The sequence below is a fragment of the Calliopsis andreniformis genome, chromosome 2, assembly GCF_051401765.1.
Source record: "Calliopsis andreniformis isolate RMS-2024a chromosome 2, iyCalAndr_principal, whole genome shotgun sequence".
Taxonomy (NCBI): domain Eukaryota; kingdom Metazoa; phylum Arthropoda; class Insecta; order Hymenoptera; family Andrenidae; genus Calliopsis; species Calliopsis andreniformis.
In genome coordinates this window covers 3,201,443-3,225,013 of record NC_135063.1, presented here as the reverse complement: position 1 = coordinate 3,225,013, position 23,571 = coordinate 3,201,443, and the positions used below count along the sequence as shown (strand labels likewise).

The window sequence follows — 23,571 nt, the reverse complement described above, 5'->3', positions numbered from 1 at the left end:
GTTCTGAATAAAAGCTTTGCCTGACGTTGTGCTCACAGCATGTCTCATAAACTGTACAAGTGCTTTCTCAATGCTTTTCTTTCGCTAGACGCCGATGCAGGCGGGATTTCCCATTGACACTGACTGTTCTATGAATTTGCTGCTTTCCTATGTAGTCTAAAGGCTCTCATAGACCAATGCGAATTGTTCGTGGCATCCTTTTCGCACCAATATCAATTCATATGTTTGTTTTATCAATTCCCTGCGAATTCGTTGGGGCCAAGGAAAATTCGCATTGGTCTGTGGCAGCTTTTATTAAGGGAACATGATTAAATGATGAAGATACACTTACCCCGTTCTATGAACAGCAGGACCACAGCACCCCGGCGCAGGAGATAAAAAGAATCAGTATTTCAGTCTGTCTTTACTAAGAGTAAATTCTAAATCTAAATATCCGAATCGAGAGGTTTTGTACGTGTAATAAATTTATCTATCTCATCAAGCGCGATTCATACTCGCTTTCTATACGCCCGTTTTTGCATAGGTACTTTACAGAAAGCTTTAACGAAAGGATCAAGCCAGAATATTATAAAGGCACTCACCGTGGTCTCATTGACGCTGTTGATATAGGCCCTGTAGGTCCCCGCGATCAGCTTCACGATGTTCTCGTCGCCGTGCTTCGCCGCCCAGTGCAAAGCCGTCTGCAACAACACGGTGGATAATAACTCTCGGCTCGGCCATTTAAATCATCTCATTCTCGAGAACAGAATTATCAAGTCCGCGGATTACTCGGACCACAAAAGAAGCAACTGGGTTGGCGAACGGACGATGGGAGAAAGAAACGTAAAAATACGCAGCGACGGAAATTTACGAGGCGCTCGCGAATGGCCCTGTGTCGCGAATATTTCGAAAAAATCGGGACGGTGGCCCCCCGGTTGTAGACACGACGCGAGCAGCTGTAGCTGTAGTATTTTCAGAGAGCTCTGGCTCTGAAATATTCGCGAATTAAGCAACGGCACCCGGCTACGTCAACCGGAACGGGCTGGATGAATGGCGACGTCGGACAGCACTCGAGAACGAGGAGGAGGAGCGCTTTGAGAGCAGTCGATCACCAGCACCATCGGGAGAGGGAACGAACAGACGCGCCGCGGCGAAACACGCCAGAAAGACCAACTCGAGGATCGTCGTCGGGGCTCGAATTACTTCGAGGATCCCGTCGACCAGGAGGGGAGGAAAAATCTTCGCCGGAACTGACGCGACTCGGTGGATTCTTGGCTCGGGTTCAGAGCAGCGCTCACGGTGCAGGGTAGGTTCAAAGGGCAATCGATCGGACTTTCAGAGAGAAGAAAAATATTTTTTATTCGCAGTTAACAAATGAAGGGAAATACGCATAGTATTTTCTCATTGTGACTAATATGGTTTGTCATTTCTCGAATTTGGTCAATATACACGAAGAGAATTTACTGTGGTTTTAAGCCATCGCGGATCAAGTCTGTAGACAAAAACGTCACGTTGTAGCTAGTTCAGACGATGCTTAACCGATACGGTTATTCTGCTGAATCGGTAATAACACAAGGAAGGGTTCACATATTTTTATATTTTCGACCCTTATGCAGGATTCTAAATATGTGAATTAACTGATTCAGTTTGGTGTAAATTTGCCAACTCAACTATTTTACCGTCTTGTCACCGTGATCTTGTGCAATAACACATAGACATTATGAGTGTGCATCTATAATAAAATCACTGATTCGGTCACTTTTTAACATTCGATTTTGTCAATGACCAAAACAGCATCCGTATTCGTAACGTCTTGAAGTGATTCGATAATAAAACTGAAGCGGTGTCAGGTAGTGAGGTCAATCAGTCAAATCATTTTTTTATCCATTTATCGTATCTATTAGAAAGTGCGATCAAACTGTGCGACATGGAGAAAATAACTACAAACTTATCAATAATCTCGGTGGAACAAAGGTTCGTTATATGGGACAAAATATTAGACACATATAAAGATAAAAATTTAGAAGAATCCACATGGAGCAAATTATATTAACATAAGTGTGTGAACGCTGCCTTATCGGTACAATAATCGGTCGAAAAACCGCATCGTCTGAGTTAGGCCCGCTGCAGATAAGCGTTTTTTGTCGCAGTATGTTGTAGCAACAAGGACAATTACCAATTTTCAATCGTGGAAAACAAGGACAGAAAAACGGGGCAATTTGGCGGCACCTTTGCGTATTTTTAAAAGAACTCTAACTATGTTTCGCTGATTTGCGTGAATTTGCTGCTACAATTTACCGCAAACGTGCCGCCTCGTTGCCGCGTTCATATGTCTTTTCTTATTTTCCACAACTGAAAATTGCAGATTGTTCTTGTTGCTACAACGCATGGCGCTAAAAAACGCTTGTCTGCAACGGGCCTTAATAGCACGCGCATATGACGGATTTTAACGGTAAGGATTTCTGAATGGCTTCATCCACGTAATAAAACAATTGTACATAATTAACGTTCAGTTCTTTTCCGCAGATCAGAGTTGAAAATTAAATTTTGAAAAGTTCACTCATCTCATAAAATATCATCTCACACTGATACACGTTTTTGGAAAAAAATTTTTATTCAAATTATCAAGCTTGTCCTTCAGCTCTTTCAATAGGGAAAATATGGCTAGGTCTCTTTTTTTTTAAAATAATAATTGACACACAATTTCATTGCGATCCATGGTTGTGATCATATATTTTTCTTTGCTTTCCCAATTACAAACAATGAAGACAGACATGATCGCAACGAGATCGTGTGTCAAAAATATCGTTTGTATGCATCGGACTTGAATCGACCAATTTGTCGATTGTTTTTTCTCATATGTTAATAAACATTTGCAGTTTTAATCCGTAACATTTTGACTGCACAGATATCGAGGATAAAAACTGCAATCAAATCACTACACGTATGTTGGCCTGTTTCCCAAAAAATTGACTTCCAATCACGAGTTCATAACCAGAGAATACTGTACCAGAGCGATTTTTCAGAAAATAGAGGTAGAATGTTCATTTTTTCCTTTCGTTCAAGTGCCTGCCACTTTTGCAGCGAGTTGCATAAAATAGCAGGCGAATAAAACATAAAGACCGCGTTTTTAAATGCAAAATGTCAAGTCCCCAGAGGTTCAAGTGACGCAGGCTCTGGTATATTCGCGCTAGCTCGTTTTGACATCGAGCTGTTTAAATGCCCGACTATTTCCATATAGCGGGTTACGCTGGCGACGGATTATTCCGGGCATATATACATATACGTTATTATTCTTTGTAAGTTACCGTGACGGGCTCGTAAATTTAACAGCCATGGTCTGGGTTTCGTAAAAACGGGACACGCGTCCGCTGCTCGCGCGAGCACGCTTAATATTACTTTCGCGCGTGCTTTATGCCATCAGGCCGTAGCACGCTCTATTAACGGCGACATGTGATGGAGCTTGTCGATGCGCGTTCCTCATTTCTGAGTGTACCATTAAACGGTGCAAGTCTTGAAAATTGAGTCGTAATTTTTGGACATTTTATGATCGATGAAATTGATCCCTGATCTTCTAATCAGACTATTCAGTTGTTACATTTTGTCCACAATTATTACACTATTACACTATTACATTCGAATTATTTCTTCCGAGTTATCTATCTTCAAAATAGTCACAAGCCTTGTAATTTCAATGACAATGTTAACGACTTCCTTCCTTCACCCTCGGCGTCTATAACGGAAATTAAAATGAGTCTCAAATGAAGACAGACTAACTCCGAAAGAGACTAACGTGGATTATTTCGCGACGCAGACGGAGGATGGCTCGCTAAGGGAGAAATATAGGATTCACGAGGGCCGAGGACATAAGCAAGCGGTCGTGGCAGTCCCAGGGACATGCATTTTAATTCCGCCAAGTCCGGGTCCCGTGGGTAGATTAAAAATAGTGTCCAGGTCTCCAGATTCGCGCGTTCGTCATAGAAGCCCAGCCGGACGTCCACCTGATCCAGTGGCGGAGGGCAGACCGCTACCGGCGTCTGCACGCCGCAGAGACAACTTGCAGGCCACCTCATTAGCGGCGGAAAAACTCATCCTAACGAGGCTACGTACCTAATGACGAGAACCACGCGCGCGCCCCTCCGTGTATGCCTATTTACCTGCGTCCCTGTGTACGTGGCCACCGTGGGCTGCACGGCCAACGTGACTCCACGTTTGTGTACGTGCGGCCACGTGTGGGGTGCACCTTGTGCGCCCACTCGCCCTATATGCGCTGCTTCTACGGCAAATTAACGAGCGACGCACCGACAGGATATACGACCTCCTGGTTGATATTAGGGGCACGTGGCGCCAATAACGTTCCTATATCGGAATGCACTTGCCGAAGGACTATCGGATCGAAATTGAAACCGTTGCTGCTGAGCGCATGTCGACAGGGCTGATACATACTCTGATTTGCGATTTAATATGTGTTCTAAAGGAGTTTTGGGAGAGAAAAGTATTACAGTTTATTCACTCTTCTCCTATACGTTTCGTTATAAGGCGAAACGACCTACATATGTCACATTTTCTAAAAATTCGAGTTAAGGTTTTAATTCGGTGGTTGTAAGGCAAAATGACTTAAATCATATGTGTTTTTTTTTTCGAGATATTGGTGTTTCAAGTTTTCAGTTTCAATACTGTCTTATGTACCTGTTTCCTCTTGATACCTTCTTTTAACTCGAATTTTTTGAAAATGTGACAAGTCGTTTACAACTACAGAATTGACATCTAGAATATAGAATGTATATTTTCAGAAAGAAAAAAGGGCATTAAAAGAATTTTTTCACCTAAACATAAGAATTCAAGAAGATACTAGTCCATAAAACAGTAGTGAAGCTGAAAACTTTAAACGCCAATATCTCGAAAACAAATCATGTGATTTAAGCTGTTTTAAGTTTACAGTTTACTGTGTATGTACAGTTTCTAAGTTTCTACTCCCTAATTCTGTTTCTTGCCCAAATCCCCTCTCTTATAATGTACCAGCCTCCGTTACTCACTCTTGCAAATATTTTTCAGTTTCACGTTATTTTTCTTCTTTCACGTTATCATCCACACTCTACGAACCTCTGAATCATTGCAAACTAGCTATCTTTCCTCGTTTACCTTACTCCATTCCTACTATTACCTTTTCAAAACTCTTAAAACCCCATGGATTTTCACCATAAGTTTCGAATCTGTTCAGAAGTCAGTCTATACAATTTCTGTCTAGAAATCAGTCTATACAATTACTGACCAGAACGTTCAAATAAATCTCTCGTAAAAACCTACACCTAGTAGTTAAAGCACCTCGTGTCCATTACACTCTTAAGCAATTCTTTTCTAGCTCTTACCCCTAAATAGCTTCTCCTATTCCCTTCTCCCAGGCATCACCTAGGACCCAGAGACACCATAGAAAGACATCGCGGAATAGATTACGACGAATGTTCATTAACCGAGCAAAGAGGATAACACGCGAGGAGTGCGTAAAACAAAATGAGCGCACGCTCGACATAGGTATCATCACGCATGGGACAGTTTCGAGGAAGAGATCGCAATGAATCCCGATTACCTCGAATAAAGGAACGCGAGTACTAATCAAGATTAGGATCTCCTAGGCGACAGGCGAGAGGCTAGGGTCCGCGGGAGCGAGCGTGGAAGGGCGAAAACAACGGACAGGGGAGGGAACAAGGTCCGCCTAATACGGTCCAGCGCGCGAAAGATGCAAGAATCCCGGGGAAATTACACACGCAGGTACAAAATGAATTTTTACGGTAGCCGACGAATGCGAGGTCATCAGCGGTTCTGCCCGTGGCTCGGCCGCGGCCGTCTACTTCCCAAGCGTGCTAACGAAGTTTTATGAAGCGCGATAGCGCCATACCTACGCCGTCCCGTGGACTTTGGCGCTCCTTAATTTGTGAACGCTGCGCGCACACTGTGTCGGCCGCGCGGTGCCGCAAAAGAATGGTATGTCGGCCGACAACGTGATATATCTTCGGTCCTGTGCCCTGGACCTTCGCCGTCCAGCAGCCGGGATGCCGTGGGTATACGGTAGCCTCCGTCTTCGCGCTCTTTACCGGGATTCCCGCTGGAAATCGACCCGCTCCGCTCCGTCATGCGTGAGAACCTTTACGTCGAACGCGGCCTATCCAGTGATTTGTGCTCGCCTTTGTTCCGCGTACATTGTTGCACGGGGTCGTGGCCTCGACTCTATTCTCCCTTCACATGCTCCTGCTCGCCCGGCGCATCGCGATTAATCGCGCCTTAACGTTCTTAACGCTGATCGCTGTTCTCATAGGCTAATTTAATGTGCGACTATCAGGATTTATGGGTATCTTACAGGGCGGGACTTGTAGTGCTTGGGTGATCCAGGCAGCGTTAACCTTTCCGTTTTACGAGTCCACGTTGCTGTTATTAAAGCTGGGAGTAGTAGTGTACGCAGTTAAAGCCTCTTCGCTTCAAATTATTTAATTATACCTATAAGCGAAGTAGCGATGATTTTGCAACGAGCGAACACTACAGGTACCTTGCGACCAGTTTCAAAGGAAGACGTGCTCCAATACGATCACAAGTATCAGTCACCGATATCAGGATTAATTAGTACATCGTGGCAGTTTCTCGCGGTTGTCTTTCTATCTTCTTCCTCCCAGGGCCGCCAAAAAGAAATCGTCCAGCTTCGTAGGCCCGGGGTCGATGCAGTGGACGCCATATGTGCACGAAACTATGTAGCCGTGGGTATATAGTTGTCTCCTTGTGGGTACTGATTAAGCTAACCGGAGACTGCGGACGCTTCGAGCCACGGCGAGCGGCACAGGCCTCTGCAGAGGCAGCAGAAGCAGCCAGCAGCAGCAACAACGGCAGCAGCTACCGCGGGCTCTGATGTATGCGAGCGATACAGATATCTCCGGGAAGGAATTTGCGTTGAATTAGCGTATAATCGGCGGGCCGATCTGCTCATACGGAATCCGCGCGGTCCCGCTTACACGTGTCCCGAGAGCTGTATTCTCTGCGCGAACACAATATTTAGTGGCCGTCTTTTCTCCTGGCCGGGCCTCGCTCGCCCTTTCCTCCCTTCGGTTCCCGTGGGACCCTGACGCTGGCTGGTATGCGCGTCCCCTTAAATCCGCCCGTTCTGTGCCCAAATTTTTTACCCGCTGCCCGCGCCCTGCCCTCTCGACGCGAACGCTGACCCCGTCAATCCTTCGCTGCTGATTAAGCCGAGCTGTCGGTTTCGTCGACGTTCGTATTAAAATTGGAAGGATGTTAGGTAGAAGAAACTTGGATTATTTGAGTAAGACGGAGCACTGCGCGAGATCGACGGATCTGAGACGGTGGCGAAGCTCGAGCGGATTGAGGACAGAGGGAAGAAGAGTGTTTTCGCCGCGGGCTCTGAAGCTAGCGTAATTGGATGCTTGTCGTGCAAAGGAACTCGAGGGAACGCTGGGACCCGATCCTTTCTCAAGTGAGTTTTCCTAAACGCGGCTGTGTTTGAACTTTCAGTTTGAATAATTTTGTTTCGCGTTCTGTTAGGGGAGAGGATTACTTTGACTTTAGGCAATGTGATGTTACCTTGATTTGTATAAGTCAAGGGTAGCCACTAATGATGCTTCGAAGTTGAGACATTCGATAATACAAGCATTTAAGCACTTTGATTTTAGACTTTTGTTTCAGTCAGAATTGAACACAAAATTATTCTAAGAACCGTTGTATATTTAAGACATCAAGTGCTACCAACAAACATCTATACTAACGATGGCCAAACTTTGCCTTGCGAGCTGCATGTGGTTTTTCTAGACAGTTATTGTGGCTCCTAGGTTTTGAAAATCCTCTTAGGAAAATTTTCAGGGAAAAAGACTACCTCCAATTTTCCGTTCCACATGTGAGTATAAAAACGTCTTCGAGAAAATTCAATCCATGGGTGAAAAAGCAGAAGCTTTGCCCTTCAAAATGAGTACAGATTCATTGTTATACAATCTTTTGTTCACAATGTTACAGCAACTTAAAGATAGACAATTTTTTCAATCCTTCGATCATTGAGCTTTCATGATTCTAAGGTAAATATCCTAATACCTGGACGTTTAAGACATGTCCTAGTAGATAAATAATTTAGAAATGCATGTCTCAATATTTGAATTGCATTCCAACAGCTGAATATTCTTTTTTATGATATTGTTTTTTGTTTTGCAAGTACCTATTGTTTTTTATTAGATACATTCGAATTTGAGCTTAAAAATGAATATAATTAACGTTAGTAGGTACCTGGACATAGTTGGTTACTTGGATATTTACCTTAGAGGCACAATTTTTATTCGAAGTGCAATGAATTGACGAAAAAAGTCATACATAAATTTTTAAATGTTCGTTGGAAGAGGATAGCTTCCACCTTGAAATCTTCTGCAAAATAGATCGTGGAAAAAATTTATCAAGATTCGCAGAGTAGTTTGAGTTTGCATAATATTCGGAGAAAAATCTTCTTTTTCTCGGCCCGCAGCCGAGCAGAAAACCACTATCGGAAAAATTCACTTGAGAGACAAAAAGTAGAGGTTTTGCCACTTCAAATGCGCTCAGACTAACTGCTGCATATTTTTTTCATAAAGTTACATTAATTTAAAGATCGACAACTTTTCGGCCCAAAATTACAATAATTAACAGTCATATGTACACAACATTGTTCCAATACATAGAGGCTATAGCTCTCGAGGATTCCCAATAGGCGAAATATGGCTCCCGTTACAGGTTTGGCCACCAGTGATCTATAGCAACAGCGAACAAGTTTCTACAAATTTCTTTCGCCATATCCACGCCGTGGACCGAGTTCTGATACCTTGTTTACATACGCGATACATCAAGGACCAAGGATAACAAATTGACGACTAGTATCGGTCCCCCCGTATCGACCGAGCGCGGTCTTAACAGGCTCGTCCGCGAATAGTCGTCCCCTCGGACGTCTTTGTTTCCCTAGAATCGGCAGGGTTAACAGATTCGGCCGACGAAGGAGAGGCCCTTAACTGTGGCGTTCATCTCGACAATCGAGATTCGGCCGGGGGAGGAAGCCGGTTCGGCGACCGATCCTCCGAACTCGTGGGTACTCGCGGTGGGTCGTCCCGATCCTGGCGGCGATTCGATCTCTCGAACGTCGATTCCGGGAAATCGGGGGAGACGTCGGGCGCGTGTCTTCCGACGGGAAGGGTGGAGGAAGGAACGGCGGCCGAGCGAGAAAGAAAGAAAGGAGGATGCCGGGTAACGAGCCTCCGGTCACGTGTATGGCGTCGGGCGTCGAGATGTCAGATCTATCGGCGCGTGCTCGATGGCGCGTGTCCTCGCCTGTTGATCAGCCCCGTTGCCTCGTGTCTATGCCCGACGCATATCGGCTAGAACTTCGATCGAGTCTATTAGTCACGGACCCATGTCTCTGCGAACCGCCAAGGCGACGCTGACTCTGATGTGCGTCTGATGTGCCCTGGACGAGGAGTCGCGAGAAGCTGAGGTTGCTTGAAAGCTGAGGTACCCATATTGGAAGAAAGAATATGTTCTAGGTGGTATACAAGGTGATACTGAAATAGGTAGACTCGCTTTGGTGAAATATTGTATTGTTGCGAGCATCAGGTATATGGACAGTGGCTGCTGTGCTCGTACCGAAGAACAAGAAGACGGTTGAGGTTGAAGAAGACGTCAAAAATGATCGATGAAAGAGAGTCTTCTGACAGCTGTCAAGGAGTAAACACCGAGCAAACCACGAACTAGAGTTTATAAGCGTTATAACGACTATTATCTTTGTAAATAAATTCGTTTGATAATTCGTGTCACTGCGACAACGTCTCCGCGACGAACGTAAGCTCGCGACGCGCGCGATACGCAAACGGTCCGTAACAGTATTCTTCATAGGGATGAAGAAACATTATGTAAACATAAATTCGGAAATCACTAATCTTTATCTTTACACTTAGCCAAACGAATGGGGAGATCTCCCCATTATCTGTGACGTTCGTGGTTGGCTAAGTGTTTAGTGAAGGCAAATGGTAACAGTATTCGGTTGTTCTCGTCCTTGACCCATGATGATTTATGGTTGCTATAAAGTTGTCGTATGAATTGGGTCACTTCTGGCAACAGATGTTTCGCTTAATCGAAGCCTAAATACAGAACTATGGACCTTCAGATTAAAGAGAACCTAGCCTAGAGAATTCTACAAAGGAAAGTCAAAGCTCTCATTCTGTCAGCGGAAATCAAATTCTATAGGTATTCTGTGGTATCCGAAACTCGCTTCCATAATTTTTTAGAGAAAAACTCTTACTACATTAGGAAGAGTAGGATATACTATCAAAGTGGAGTCACCTATCTCAGCATTATACTATATATGAGGAAGTTCCTCTAGCGACGAATGGCACCTAATACCGTATACTAGTTGTATCTTAAAAAAACGAAAGCTAACAAAGCGGTCAAACTATAAAAGTAAAAAGGGATTCCTTCTATCACTTTTACAGTTTGACCGCTTTGTCGTGTTTCCTTCGTAGAGATATAATCAATGTTCGGTACTACAGGGTGATCAATTTATCTGGAAACCCTTCGAGTGTAGGCGGTATTTAATCTAAATGCTGATAGCATTGTAAGTGTTGTCAACGCCCATTAGAGGATTTTCAGTTAAACTGATCATCCTGTAGATGTCATTCAGCACCACGGCAACTTCTCCTTGATGGCACGATCGTCCTATAATTTTAATAAAATTCTGATGAATACCTTTGAAACATGCTATAGAAACGCTATAAAGAAGCCACGAGGTCTCTCAACGTCTCCTCGCAGAGAATCAACGAAGCTTGCGTTCGCGACTAATTGGCGCCATATTTTTCGCGCCGAACGAAAAGCCCAAGGCGTGATATTTCTTTCTTACACCGCAGTCTCGTTACACGGCCGAGTACGGTTGTTGCATCGCGCAGTCCCGCGCTGTTGTTCGCCCGGCGAGCGCGGGGGAAATGTCGAGGAAGAGTGTTTTATTTCCTGCAATTGCGTCAAGGAGGTGTGTTACCGAGGGTCCCGTAAAAAAGAGAAGAGGAACAGCAACAACGGCGCGCCGCGTGGCGTGCTACTCGGAACTTTCGCGGGACGCGCGAAGAAGGATACCACAGGATGCAGGAGGTGTCATTAGCATAGCGCGGAAGAGCCGTGCTTTATGATTTATTCGGCCCCTTCTTGTTATTCCCTCCTTTTCGCTCGTAATTCCAGCTGCACGCCAGGTAAACACGACCCCGGCTACAATCCGTACTTATGTAGATCCACCGAGAAGATGGAAGAAATTCACTTTCCACCGTCGATAGCCCGAGAAATCTCCGTTTTGAAATAGCACCACCATCTAGATAAATCGTGGCCAAGGTAATACTTAACACCGCCTGCCGTGGAGTCGTCCAATATCCTGCACTTATACTGATAGCTAACACTACGTATTATCTAATGCCAATACTGACGTCTAACGTTAAACTGGTAGTCACTGACACCCGATAGTTACCATCGATACTGATCTAATATCCAACAGCACTCAATACGACGTATTAAGCCTTGTAGCATTAACATCTTGTACACCGATTCTTTCGCGATATTTTTCCAATACCTCTGACAGCTTTCGGTAAACTGTACCAGACGAAAGTATGATACGCACTGATTGCTGGAAATTGGACGCTCGATTGCTCAGGTAACGGCAGCAGCTGCTGACCACTTCGACCCGATAGCAGCACTCTCTTTTAATATCGTGATCACAATGTTATCTGGGCGTCATCGAGCCTGCAATTTCAATCCGCCGACGCGACTGAAAAACACAACTTCCTAGATCAGAGAAAATAATGGGAGCTACGTATACGCGCCGGGATCGTGCAAACGAGGTGTAACTGAAATCACTTGAGGCATCCGCTCAAACGAGCTGTGACTGCATGGAGATTTTATCCTGGCCACTGGAGTCTTTAATTCCTTCGCTGATCACCGTCCGAGATATCACGTTGCATTATTCCTGGCGCGATATTCGCTGTTAGAACAACGCCGAGCCCTTTGGCTGACCGATTGGTCTGCCAACGTTCCACTACTGTGCTGCATAGTTTTACAAAAACTGTTTATCTTCTTAGTCGTTCATTAAAAAATAAACGAGATATGTCTGAAAAGTATCCGATTTTGAGGTGTAGTAACAGAAAGAGTTAATTTTGGTCAAAAGCGATGATGCCCTCTTCAAAGTGCTTCCTTTTTCAGCAACAACCTTCTTCCAGTGATTCTTCTACTTCTGGAAACAATCTTGAAAACCAGCTTCCATAATAGTTAACAGGTACCCCCTCGCATTTGGTTGTATGTCTTCATCCACAAATATTTTTCCCTTTGAAAGATTTTTTTATTTGGGAACTTGTCACAAGTTGTAGGCAGCCAGATCAAGACTTCAAGGAGGCTGACGAAGTTGTATGGTGCTATATTTCACCAAACATTGGTGGATAAGTTGCAATGAGTGAATAGGTTTGCTGTTGTCGTGAAATGTGACATTTAAGATTTTCAACATATAAAAAACTGTGTACCAGTGATAACTGAAGATCTACAGGGCCATGCAGCGTGGTAGGGGTACATACTCATAGAGGTTGATACTCATAAAGAGATGATGGATGACTCAAATGAAGGGTGGACAAAATTTTCACCTAAGTGGTAAGAATTTGTTCTTCACGATAATATATTATACAACCAGACAGAAAGATAGATATATGTACATATTTACAGATCGGATACTCTCCAGAGACACCTCGTATAAATGTGGAACTAGCAACTTTCCTTTAATTCAATTCCTGTCCCAGTACAGTATTTTACTTAACGTAGAAGCGGGAGAGATGAAGACTTTCGCGAATTTGGAAGAGGATAATGAAGAACACTCGAGCGCAATTGCGGGCATAAATCGGCGTACCTCCATCGTCTTTGCCACGTCGCAGGTGGCTTCGTTGAGCCACGACGCGACAAGACATTGCCATCAGCTTCGTCCATTAACTCGAAAACGTTGACTCGCTTCGATGAGCATCGGCGACCAGCGATTTCGCCGAGCACCTAGCTACAGAGCGAATATGCGTGTCGCGGTGGCTCCTTACACGTGCAACCGTGGGAGACCGGAAACGGATCGGTAGTGTTTGTCGCAGGAAGATGCTTAACGTTCTATGTATGGCTTGACCTACTTGCTATTTCGTGTATGTCCTGCCTTGAAATGAATCTAGGACGATCTTCGACCCCGAAAAGAGTACAGTAATGCAAGCAAAACAGTATGATTCACATGTAAGATGTTCATGTCCAATATGACCTTTTTTCGAGTAATAGCCTATTTTGTGTTTGGAAATAATCGTGATTTAACATTCAAGTGGCCTTAACGTCTCAGGTACGAGATCCATGCATCACATAGACCTTAAAGTTTTGCTACTCGGCCGGCTGCCATACGTTGCAGACACATAGTTTTCTGTCCTGTCGGTCAGGGTCTATACACCGTAGGTTTTGCGTAATTAGTTTTTCAGAGTACACACACCAATACAAAATTCCTGTAGAATTCAGACTGTACTTATGTGTGGAAGTCGGTGACCATTGAAGAATTTCCAGTATATAAACACAACATATGAATCTCGTCTTTTGAGCAAGTATTTAAATTGAGAGAGTATACAAAAAATTTATGATCTGTTCAGAGAAAGTCAGCTCCGGTCGATAAGACTGAAGCATGTCCAATATTTACCATATTAGTGGGGTTAATGCAATTCTGAAGACTGCAATTCATTGTTTCATATTCTTGTTATTTTTTTCATTTTCTCCGAATATTGAGGTGAAAGATAGTTGGGGTAATTGGACAGTTCCATAGATACGAGCTAATTGCTCATCACTCTGGCATCGATCCTCAGGAGAATGAGTGGCAATGGTCTGGCACGAAGCCCAGCCTCTTCCAGAACGAGTATCGACATCCCCAGCGAATCCTGGTGTCTGGTGGTTTGCTGGATCACGTGGCGCGTACCTGGCGGAGGCACGGCCGCCGCGTACGTCCTCCTAGAGCGGAGTTTAAACGATTAACGCGAGCGGTTTCCCGCGAATAATCGATGTCCCCGATGTCCTCGGGCGTACGGCAAAGTTCTCGGATCCAGCGCGGTATTTCACAGAGGATTAACCGGCTTACGTTTTCGTTCGATCGCGTCGCTCCACCCCTCTTCCGCTCTCGAGAATTATCGGCCGCGTGTTGATTATATTTCCCCCCTCGTTTTTCTCGTACTCTTTCGCCCCCGACTGAACTCTTTTTCTTCCTGTACGACCCTCGGAAATGTACGATTTCGGTGTTATCGTTTCGTACACCGTTTTCCCTGTTCGTTTTTTCTGTCGCGCTGGAAATACCTAGCTAGGTTTTTATCGAACAAAGATTTATAGTTTCATCTACGCGACAGTACGCGTCTGGTCGATGACAGATAACCGGCTCTAATCTGATCGGGCATTGAGGGATGCTATATCGGCGGAGGTATTCAGAGTGATGCAATTGATACTTTTGTTCATTTGAAGATTGATCAAGATCACTTTAACGAATCACAGTGATCTATTTTTTTTTTATATTGATCGAGTTATAGAATCTGGTATCTTCCTTTACTATCAAGAATTTTTGCTGATCACTGGTGTCGTGATTCTACTTGTTCCTAAGGGTTACTTGGCATTACTTCCATCTCTTTTAAAGCAACAAAAATACACAAATATATTTCTTCACCTGTCTTCTCATCTTGCATGTGTCACCAAAGGCAGCCATCACCATTGTCGAAAACGCATTGTATGACCGTCTGGTAAAATTGTCCTCTCGATGCCAACTGACCTGGTACGGCATGAATCAAGCCCGCTGCGGCGAAGTTCGCGATTTATTGGGAACGACAGCTTGCCTCAAAGTCGCCAGAAATACGTTCCAACAAGTACCGTCTCGGAACGAACGCGTGAACTCTCCACGAAGGTTCCACGCTCGGGGAAAATCGAACGCGAGTCGATCGCAGAATTTCTCGGGCGTTCCGACAAGGGACTCGGGAGGGGGTGAAAGGGTAAGCCGCTTTGCGTACCGACGGAATCGCGAGCGAAGGAGAAAGGGAGTAAGCGATTAGGTAAACCCTGGATTAGTTGGACGCCTGCAAACCCTTCGTTTCGGAGTGGGCTGCTTCCGCCTCGACCCGCTCCTATTTGGCCTAGGAGAGTTCGATTGCCGCCACTAATAATGCTACCCCTGATTTACATGATTGGATTGGCGTTGCGAAATTGAAACTGCCGCCGCATCCTGTCCTTGTATCGACATGCAAATGCTGGAAATTAACTGGATGCAGGATATCCTGCGATGCAGAATTGCCAGAAGAAGCGGATTATACTGCGATATACGGGATTAAATGATTTACCGTAAGCGGAGCCCAAATTTTGTTACATTCCGCATCGAAATCCTATCCAATCTGGGCTCAATTGTTATTCGATCTTGGCGAGGCTTTGGACTCGGTCAAAAAAAAGTCCCGTGGACGATGTCAAGTGTCCCACTCCATAGATTTTCTCCCTGTTGAACGATGTTAAGCACACTCCATAAAAACTATTTCGCGTGTCCAAGGTCCGCACGCAAAAATGTCGCCTTTGTTCTCGTTCCGGTGCTCGTATATTTCGATTTCCCGGTACGTTCTCCTCAATGATCTAGAGGCGGGCTGCCCCGGAAAAATGCGCCAGAGATCCTCCAAGTCGGAATGATATTGAATCGTTCCCTCGTGTCGGACGTCGGGCCCAGCCACCAATATATTTCATAGACGGATACAACAAAAGGACACGGTTTCCTCGGAGAGACCTCTCTGTCGCTCGGAGAGATTAGTATGCTCGTATCTGCATGCCGCAAGATCGTATCTGCCGCGAGCGCGGTCCTTTGTGGGTTTTTGTTTGCGTTGCGTACGTATTTATGTGAGCGTCCTCCTCATCCTCTTCCTTTCCTTCCCCACCGACGACTCTTCCTCTTGGCTCTTCTTCTTCATCTTCCTCTTCGTCTGTTTTCCATGCCATAACCACAGGAGAATCCTTCGGATCATCTGCCTTGTCCCGCCGATCTTCCGAAAGTTACAATTATACTCTTTGAAGAGATCTTGCGTACACAGTGGCAACAACGTAAATATCCAAGCGAATACTTCGACTATATAATGCTACGTTTACATCGAGCTACTTTTGGTCGAGCAACCACATTATTTAATCTGAAATTGATCAAAGATGTCCATGTAAACCCAATTTCAACCAAGTTGAAACGACTATTTTGATCGACTTTAGGTTGATCAAAGTTATCTGACCAACAGTTGTCTAATCTAAATGTGGCATAACGAATATCCTCTACAAATGGAATTACAAGTTTAATCGTTGTCTTGCGAAAAAACCTAATGCAAGCTTTAATTTGGAAGCATGCAATGGCAATTAGAAGAACCAGAGAGTGGCGGATGTCGTCGTCCCAAAACGGAGGAATTCGAGGCAGGCAGGCAGCGGTGCCCGGACATCCGTCGCCTTGGCGCAGCCCTAATCCCTACTGTGTACCAATTACCTCGTCCATTTTGGCTGCAGTTCATGCAAATTGGATTTCGGTTGCAGAAGACAGAGAGGAAGAGGACCCCATTCCCTCGTCCGACCACGGACGGGGCTTTGTCGTCGTTCAGGCGAACCGTGAGGATAAATGTGTCGCGCGTCCTGGAAAGAGGACCCTCCGAGTCGGGCTGAGCGGACGGTCAAGCGATTCCGAAGAAAAGATCCGTAAAATCAGGGTAGGAGTTTCAGCAAAAGCTGTTCTATACCGTGTTACGATTTCTGTCTCCCTTTCTCACGCACAATAGGGATATCATTGTCACTAAGAAGCACCGAACGACAATAAGGCCGCGGGACACGATAATCGTGCCCATTTTCCGTGCCACTCGATGCTCTGTAGACCGCAAACTAGCAAAAGGAAGGTAAACGATAGGTCGTCGCAGAAGAAAGGTAAACGTCTCACCGAACCGCGGAAGAATGAAAGCAGAGCCGACGTTACACGGTTACACAGCGCTTGGTCTAATCCAATTGAGAGAACGACTCGTGCCAGTTTCCTTTCTGGGCCTAGCCACCACTTGTAATCGAACTTTCCTCGCGTTCCGCCTTTTATCCAGGCCCAACGAGTCGTTCGAGTTTCACGTTCGCTCTGAATTTGCGTATCGCCGAAGAGAAACGCGGCCACGTATCGGGACAGAAGTAATTTTCGATCAACGTTTAAGAGAAATTCTTGGCTTTTCGAGAGGAGCGCAAAAAGAACGATCGACATTTAGGCGGGCGAGGAAGATCGAGCCGCGGGGTAATACGGCCGCGCTAAAGCCATGGGAAACGTCGATGATCGTTTCGTATATCGCTGGGAAAGGAAAAGAACCATTATGTAAAGATGAACTTTTTGTGGCAATCTTTGCGTCAATTAAATTACCGCGATGCGTCCGGGCCCTGAGGTTCGATCGAGCCTATGGTAAAGCGCATCCGTGCGAGTGAGAATCGTTCCCACGGGAAACGTATTAAACATATAGGCGCCGTACTCGAGAAAAGTAAATTGATGGCTGTAATATAGACGCGGCCGCGAGCCTCTTGATAAGCGGAGAATAACGCAGGCAATTTGCTAGCCCGAAAAATTCTAGACAATTTTAACTGGTGTAGTGTGTACAGGGAGATTAAGAAAAATGACCAATTATGTTAATATTTCTTCATAGTCTTACGATTTAAATCAATGGCTTCATGTATTCATCATTTCTTCTTACACTTAATTTTGTTTCCAAATGAGTTGCGACATTTTTTAGACAAGCTTTCTGTAAGAAAATAAAGTCACTCTATATGTACATATTTATATTTCTCTTGAATGCCAAGATTTTACAAGAAGTTCTTCGACATTCCATTCCATCGCATATCAGCGTGAAGAATTTTCAATTTGAGAAGAATTCTTGCGATTGACCGAATTCCAGCTCGAGGTGTGTTGCGGTATCGCGGCAAGAAACCATCGTTCCTTTGCGCGCGTATCCGAGCGCGTATCTGCCGGTGACAAGCGGTGTGCACGGGTGAAATTGAGATTTCACGCACGTATGCACGGCAGCAAGGTAATTGCGTTAAACGGCGCGGTTGTGTATGCGACTGCTGCGCCCACCTGTGTCAGCCTGCGTGTCCCTGTCTAAATAATAGAATTCACTGCGCGCGCGCGCAGCTGGGGAAGAGAAAACGACGAGGCCGATGCATTCGATTGCGCGTCATCGGCCTCGTCATCTCGCGCGCCAACACAACCTCTATGGCAGGCGACTACTAACTAAACTCGCGTGATTCACAGCCCTCCCCGTCGTACGGAGACGCGTTTCAAGGTATAGATGACTCAGATTTTGATTTTCCATGCACATCAATAATCCAAATAATTTTTCTTATGAAATACTATCCACATATCTGTATTATTCGGTATGAATCGTCTTACGGTAATTTAACTCTTTTAGTGTCAAGGTACCGATTTATGGGTAGTAAGTCGCAGTGCTAAAATTGACATGGACTGATTCAGCGGTACCTACTTTAAAAGTCTTTTAATTTCTAACTGTTTTGAGTGTAAAAGTAAAAAAAAAAAATGTAAAAAAATACAACTTTCGTTGGGTTAGTGTACTGTAGAAGAGTTTGTCAACGTCTGGAAAAAATTTCGTCCACCAAAAACAACATTTATGGCGAATACATACAAAATTTTTTAAAGTAGGTAAAAATTGCTTTGATAATTTTCAGGATACCTGTGATTAGAGGGATAGTAGTAAAAAGGTTCCTAAAGGTACTTACTAATACAAAATTTAAGTAAATACCCCTACTCTTAATAGTATAAAACACAGAGCTAAAGTAGACCAATAAATAGGGCAGAATATTTCAGAGACATTCATGAACAGATGATATTTAAAATTCTTCTCTTCTCTAAAAGAAAGGTTTTACGAAGTTTTGTAAAGTCCGTCATCACCCCTTGCTTTAATCAATGCCTTAATAAAATATCACGATAAGGTCCAATACCTTACACAGTTCTTCCAAGCTTCATTTGGCTTACGCCTAAGGTAATCAAAACTTCAATTCTCTACCTCGAAGTTTCATACGCCACGCGTAAGACCGCAAGCAAGAAGACGCTGTTACCCCCCACGTTCGGCCATTTGGTCTAATCAAACGCCATATTCCATCGCGCGCACCGAGTACGATAGTTGTTGGTCTGACGATGGCACGCTAATCTCCCGGCAACTGGCAGGACTACCTCAGAAGCGGCGCTGAAAGAGCGATCAGAGGGTCGGGAGGGTGCAGGCGGAGAAACGCGGAGGAGCGTGGCGTCGGAGGGCGTGGGTTAGGGGTTCGTGTGCAACAGCACGGGCATACAGAGGGGTCAGCTACAGATTTTTGCGGGCAGCTCGAGCAGCGTTGGGCAGCTGGCGTGCGGTCAGCCGCTCTGGCCGCAGCGCTGCGTCGGTCGTGCATCACCGGCCACCGTATTAACCCCAAGCCCCGACGTACTCGGCCAGCACCACAGCCCGCAGAGTCCACGGTCCATGGTGCCCCATGCCCGTTCGCCACTCTGTGTACCTGTGCCTGCACACCCACCGACTACGCCGCCACCATATCGGCCATAATTGTTCACGGTTCCTCGCGCTCCACCCGGTCCCACCTCGCCCTCTCGTCCTGTTTCCCTCTTTGTCTGGCTGTATAGCGCGCGCAAAACGCTTGCACGCCGCGTCCGATGCGCTTTCCTCGTGTTAAGCGACGGACGTTTAGCGGCGATAGCGGGAAACAGTCCCGCGGTAAATGGCTCGGTATTTAATGCGCCCGGCTCGATGCTATTCCAGTCGATTCGGTTGCCTCGGATATTCTGCGGTTTCGATCGTTTTCGCCACCCCTACACCTCCAGCGATCGTATACTCGCTGAATAATTGATCGATTTATTTGTTTCGGTGTTGTCGGTAGGTTAATTGGAAACGGTAGCCATACAGAGTGGAAAAGTTTAAACGACCGCGATGATTTGGAAACAAGATTCGCTAGAGTCGAAAAAGGAAGAAGCTTCATGAGCATCAAGTGAAAAAGGAACCTTCCCTGCATTCTATTTTGCTACTCCAGAAGAAACGACCGTCGTCTAGTCTAGTAGCTATAGAAGCAAAAGATTAAAAGATGTACTAGCGAATTTAATAACCACATAAATCAGCTGCTCGTTTACATAAGTATATTGGAAACAATTTTAATCTCTTTAACTAGTATACCGGGATAGAGCAACGATGATTCGAGGTGAGGACATTTTTACGAGCATTGATTCAGTAAAATGCATGTTAACAACGAGCCGATGTGCCCAAGGATAATTGTCGAACGAGCGTCGACGAAACGATGATCAGGCGGCGTCTCGCGTTAACCAGAGTGCGAACCGACGTTCGAATTAATAAATCACATACAGACGAGACGTTTCCAAATGCATGCGTGTCGCTATACAAGCAATATCCCTGATAATGACAGGTTACGCGCGACGAGACACGAACTTCAATGTACCCCGGCTACCAGGAAATGTCCCGCGAAGTTAAGTGCCGTGGAACAAGTCCCGGTCGTTTGCTCCGTTATTAGTAGCAGTGACTGCCGCGTAGAAACCCGATCGAAGCTGCTCGTCGTTCGATATAACGCGAAACGAACGTACACACCTACCGAGAACTCATCAAATTAGACCCCATCACTTTCTTCCACAAGCCGTGCAATTATCTCTTCGTAATCTGTGACAAATGAAGTTATCGACTTTTTTCCATCCTCCTTTCACGCGCATTATGTACTCGCTCAAAATGACGCGTTCCCTCCCTTATACTTTAAGCACTTTTACATTTATCATACCAGATCATTCCTTATAATCATCCCGTAATTATGCAATTCTTCCACTACGTCAGCTACGAAACATCTGTCCGATGCGTTAAGCGAAGTATTCAAACACTCATCAACTTTTTATGATCCCTCCATGCAGTTTAATCACGTACGCACAGTTGTCGCACAAGGAGAATACAAAAAACTTGACCGAAGCGAGTAACATAATGATAGACTCGAATTTTACCAAAACTGCTGTCCGTCGAGATCGTCAAGCAAATCACGGTTCTACCTTTAAGTTACGTTCCAACATCGTGCAATTATGAAGTTTCAGGCTTGAAGACAAAAAAATTGTTCTACGGCTGGCAATTGCGAGAAGATCGTCCGATATTTTAAGCCAGCTGCTTCAACTGCATCGAAACGCGTCGAAATCGGTAATGACAAGCGTGCTCTAAATTTAGAGCAGTTTCGCCTGGCTCTCGGAGATGATGAAAAGGCAAAACGGTGGTCTGCGATTCGCGTACAGGTGGTAAGGTCGAGAGTATCGGTCAGATCGATCGACGAATGGTAGTCGGGATCGGGGGCAGGGGAGAGAAAACAGCTAGCACGAGCTCATATTCCACATAATGAGAGCAGCAGCAACATCAGACAAGCCGACATGAAGCGCGTAATTGAAACTCGCCGACAGCTAACCGGTCTCTACCCTTGATTCCCTAAAAACGCGCTACACCGCGGGAAATCGGACCGAATTGTTATGTGCGTTCTCTCTGCGAAATCCACCTGGATCGGCCCACGTAGTTCAGCTCTCTCGTTTACGATCGATGAATCACCCTCGATCGCTGGTAATTGGACGATTTCGCGATGAGACCGGGAAACACCGAAATGTTTCAGCCCCGTGAAAGGGCAAGCCGAAAAACTGGACCCTATACTCGCACCGTAATATCGGTAATTTGTGCTAACTAACCGCTCAAATCACGGCCTCTTGCCAACTACGAACGCGTAATAAGACGTATGGATAATCAGACAGGGGCAAAATAGAAAAGAAAGTAGCAAAAAATCTCTATTACTTACGTACTGATGATGATCCAGCGTCAAGACACGATCCAACGTCCACGACAGCACAAGGCAGCACGGAACGACATGGAACAAAAGAGACAACGATATCAATGGGTGTCGTCAAGCTGGACAATCGAGTTCTTATTTGTTTAAAAGGACGCGCGTAATTGACGCGCGCCTCGCGTGTCCTCGCGCGACGATTAAACATTGCAAGTGAGATCTATCACGGGAATGTCATTACCCAGCGTTGAGCGGGGATGGAAAGGGGTCGCGACGGAATTATCGTCGGCTATATACGGTGGACGATCGTTGACAGGCGACAATCAAGTTACAGTGAGACGGCAATCGCACACGGGGCCAGCAAATACGGTGTAACTGCTATTAACGTCGTTTTTGCGGCGAGCATGATAGCGCGGTAGCGTGCCAGGAACTAGGAAACCGATCGCCAGTTGTTCCGTGGAACGATTGCATGGAAAACCGAGGGAATTTCCAAAGCAAAGTGGAGGCAGAGAAGCGTGCAAGCGGGAAACACGAGACCGCCGTTCCTCGATCCGTCATGATCAACCAACACCTGTGATTTAATTGTCACTCAGAAACGGAGAAAGTTCAGCGACAGTGCTTTTGGTTCACGAGGTACTCGACCTATGATTAGGCTTATTCCACTTTAATACTTTATAGACGATAAGTACTCTACTCAGTTGTGATATCGTTGGTTACATCTTTTACGATAAATTCTATAGAGTAATAAAAGAACTGCATATGCAAAACAGTAATTCGATATAAGTTCCGTATAATTTACCCTAAAAATGCGAAGTCAGTGCGAAATACCGATATCTGCGTTAAGGGATCAATAAAGAAACTTTTTTATGTATTAAACGGGATAGTACGTACAAGATAAATCGTAGGTAAGGCGAGAAAAAAATATTTAGGATTTACAAAAACATTCACAACAGGTATGAAATTTGTTGAAGTGAGTGAAAAATTTGTGTTGTACCTTTTCGCTATCGTCCGAATGGGAGTTGGGATAAGATCAGATTATGCATATCGTATTTCAATATAGGTCTGGTCAGAGTAAAGTGCTGTATGAAACTTGGTGTTTTTACAGAATTTGGATATTCTGTGTATAAGGGTCGAACCACATTATCGATACACGATAATCATGGTCCGCTCACCCTCAATTCTTGGAGCTACAGTCTTTTAATGGTGCGTTTGAACGAAATGATGAAATGCTCGTTCATCCCCCACTTGAGCAAAATTCAAGTGACACGAGCATTCTTTCATTCAGCTGTCGATTTTATTCATTTACAGTAATTAAATTTTGTTGAAGCTGAGAGAAGAACAAGAAATTCGTTTGCTTGGTCTAAACGTACCATAACAAGCGATTGAACCGGGATTGGAGCGTTATTCATAACGGGAACACGCACATTTAAAAACAATATGGACCCGATGCATATTTTAATTCACAATTTCGTTACGATCATATATCTCTCTTCGTTATTTGTAATTGGGAAAACAATGAAAAACATATGACCACAATGAAATCATGCGTCAAAACATTGCAAAATGCAATGAAATAATATTTGATCAAACCGAGAGAAGAGAGTAGGCAGTCCGTGGACGTACTGATAGTGTGGTTCGTTCCTAATAAGTCCTAAGGAGCTGTAACTCCTTGAGATGATATGCTTGCTT

The 23,571-nt window shown here is 44.9% G+C and overlaps 1 protein-coding gene across 1 annotated transcript; it reads right to left on the bottom strand.

Moving 5' to 3' along the window:
* Positions 1 to 480: 480 nt before the first annotated feature.
* LOC143188108 (uncharacterized) lies at positions 481 to 22,096 on the bottom strand. Its single transcript, XM_076392173.1, has 2 exons — positions 21,902 to 22,096; positions 481 to 680 (listed from the first exon to the last, which is right to left on the bottom strand). Exons 1-2 carry the CDS (start codon positions 22,088 to 22,090, stop codon positions 489 to 491), a joined length of 381 nt encoding a protein of 126 aa, XP_076248288.1. The 5' UTR covers positions 22,091 to 22,096; the 3' UTR covers positions 481 to 488.
* Between the last annotated feature and the right edge of the window lie 1,475 nt (positions 22,097 to 23,571).